Genomic DNA, 2,707 nt, shown 5'->3' with positions numbered 1-2,707 from the left:
CCCCGCCCCAGCCCGGCCGGTCTCCGTCTTTCCCCTCGCCCCCACCGGGCTGCTTCGTCCCCGTTACCGCCGTCCCTTGCCCCGCGTCTTTGTTCCCAGCCCGGTGCCGGGACCCGGCCGCTCACGGCTCTCGCCGCCGTCGGGCGAAAGTCCCGGTTACCGGGATGCTCCAGCCGCCGCTCAGCCGACAGCCGCACCCGTCCCGTTCCTGCGTGGCGTGGGCGCCCGGGCACGGGGGAAACGACGGCGGAGGGCCACAGGCAGCGTGGGTGCGCTGGTGCGGGTAGAGAAACCCCGAGACGCTGATCCGTGTCGGTGGCACCCACGGCGAGCGCCTAACGGGAGGGAGGAGGGGGGCTCGGTACACTCCGCACCTCTTTACACCTCGTCCCTCTGCCCGCTTTTAGCTGTCCCGGTCCCGGTCCCGGTCCCGTCCCCGCTGACCCGTCCCCGCACCGCGTCAAATTGCCCCGGGAAATCCCTGGGATTACGGGGACCGACAGTGAAACGGTTTATTTCTTCCGTATCGTGAGATTTAGCTTAAACACACCGGCTGTGTCTGCATTTCTGAGCACAGGGATCTGCAAAACTTCCAGCGGGGTCCACGGCTCCTTTCTGCGCGTTTCTCGGTGCTAACGCGCACCGGCGCTTCGCCGCGCAGCAGCTCTCGGCGTGGGGCTCCCCGGAGGTGAATAAAGAATGCTAACAAATAATAATAATAAAAATAATAAAAAATTTCCTCCGGGTACGTTTTCTTCCCCCATCTTCCCGTTTAATATACGGGGGGGGAAAAAAAAAAAAAAAAGGACAAACGCACCCGCCGACTCCCGTCAAAACGTGGGGAGATTTCTGCCTCCAGTAACCTGCCCGCCTGAAAACCAAATAGACTTTTTTAAATGAAGGGAAGGAAAAGCCTTAAAAGCAGCGTACTCCCCTGCCTCCGGCTTGTGCGGAGGCTGTTCTTGCCTGGAGTGGCATTTCTCACTGAAATCTATGGGAGTTTTGCCGAGATCCTGTTGATGCCCGAGCCTAGAAATGTGCGAATGTGCACGAATAAATGGCGAAAAATACAGAGCGAACAAAAACGAATGGTTGTAAAAACTCGCTCCCGGAATGGTCTGGAAAGGATTTGCAAGTGTCCTTCCCCCGAAAGCGTTAATGGGCTTTGGATTTGTTTTGTTCTGTTTTGTTTTGAAGGACCTGGCAATTTAAAACGTTTTCCGCCGGAGCTGGCGCCGGGGAAGGGGCATCTCTCCCCGCAGAGAAGTGGGCAGCCACCGAGGGGGGCTGGATTCAGCCTCAGCCCGAGGGATTCCCGCTGCCCAGGGGCTGAACCCCAGGGCTCCGAGCCGCAGGGAGGCAAAGGGTTAACAGCTCCTGAATGCACACCAAGCCCAAAGCTACTGGGAAAGAATATCCAAAAAAATAACCAGTTTTTTTTTCCAGCCGCTGGACCTTATTGAATGTCATTGAAGAAAGTTTTGAATGCCAGATAAAGAGAGGCGAATTAAAGTGTGTGACAGCAGAGGATAAGCAAACACAAAGAGAACTCTGTCACACTTTGGGCAAAATCCGTGGGCTTTTTACCAAGCCTCTTCGCTATGATTGAATTAAGTAATAGGAAAACATTTTCTTTCAGTTTAGAGCCATTAGACAAAAACTTCAAAGCGAATAACACTTTTTAATGTGCAGCCCAACAATGGAATCTGTTTTGTGCTGAAATGTTTAAATGGTTTGTTGTGCAACTGTGGGCTGAAATAACCCAGACTGCAGCAAAATAGCATCCTTCAGGCCGTTTTATGAGCGCTTGAAACTAGCACAGACCTTTAATCCCAGCGCTTTAAACCAGCCTCCCCTCTCCCCCCCCCCCTTTTTTTTTTTTTAATAGGGGAAATTCACCTCGTACGTTCGCTGTCTCGAAGCGATCGCCGCTAAACGAAACCAGCACCGGGAGCGGGGGCAAGTCAGCCGCCGGCGGCTCGGGGGGGGACCCGGGGGGGTACGGGGGGGACCCCAATCCCGGCACGGTGGGGTTGACCCCCGCCAGGACCTGGTTTTGCTCTGCCGTCCTGCGCTGGCTGTCACCCCCCTGGCCGGAGAAAGGGGATGGGGAGAGGGAGGCATTAGGGTGCCCATCAGTTGGGGGGGGGCTCTCAGTGGAGGGGGGGTCAGCTATCATCGGGGAGATGAAGGAGAGAGAAGGGCAAAAGCCTTAGAACTGACTGAGGCTTGTGTCCCCCCTTGGGGGCTAGGGGGGCTCCGCCACCGCTGCCTGCCAGGGGAGAAGGTGTCAGTCACACCGCCACTGCCTGGGGACAGCTGGATGGGCATCGGCTGGAGAGAGGTCCCTCATCCTTTTGAGGGACCAGCCACTGCCTTTTGTGACGAGGCCGGGTGGTTGCCGTTAATATTTGGGGGGTGGGAGGTGACGCACGCCATCAATCCCTAAGGAGAGCATGGAGAGGTGCGTTAGTTTGGGGGCAGGGGGAGGTGAGGATGGGATCCTGCTAGGGTGGGATGGAACCACTATTTCCAAGGAGACCACGTCCTTGGTAGCTGAGAAGGGCTGACGATTTGTGGGTGACTGTAATATTCCCCAGCCTGGTCCGAGAAGTGATTTTCTAATGAGAAATAACAAAACGTAAATCAAAGCCAATACTGAACCACAAGCCACACACCGTGCGGTGGATTGTCCAAAGAAGAATGT

The 2,707-nt window shown here is 55.9% G+C and overlaps 1 protein-coding gene across 1 annotated transcript in view; it reads right to left on the bottom strand.

The window, feature by feature from the left end:
* The window catches only part of PDX1 (pancreatic and duodenal homeobox 1), a 52,175-nt gene extending 49,996 nt beyond the window's left edge, over window positions 1–2,179 (bottom strand). The window contains exons 1-2 of the mRNA XM_010572804.1: window positions 1,907–2,179; window positions 46–335 (exon numbers count right to left, since the gene is read on the bottom strand). Coding sequence (XP_010571106.1) covers window positions 46–335; window positions 1,907–2,179 — 563 coding nt within the window. The remainder of the gene's footprint in view (window positions 1–45; window positions 336–1,906) is intronic.
* Window positions 2,180–2,707: the final 528 nt, after the last annotated feature.

This window comes from Haliaeetus leucocephalus, unplaced genomic scaffold (genome assembly GCF_000737465.1).
Source record: "Haliaeetus leucocephalus isolate CR32 unplaced genomic scaffold, Haliaeetus_leucocephalus-4.0 Scaffold351, whole genome shotgun sequence".
NCBI lineage: Eukaryota > Metazoa > Chordata > Aves > Accipitriformes > Accipitridae > Haliaeetus > Haliaeetus leucocephalus.
Note: the sequence above shows the minus strand (reverse complement) of the source record. Positions and strands in the feature narration are given on the sequence as shown.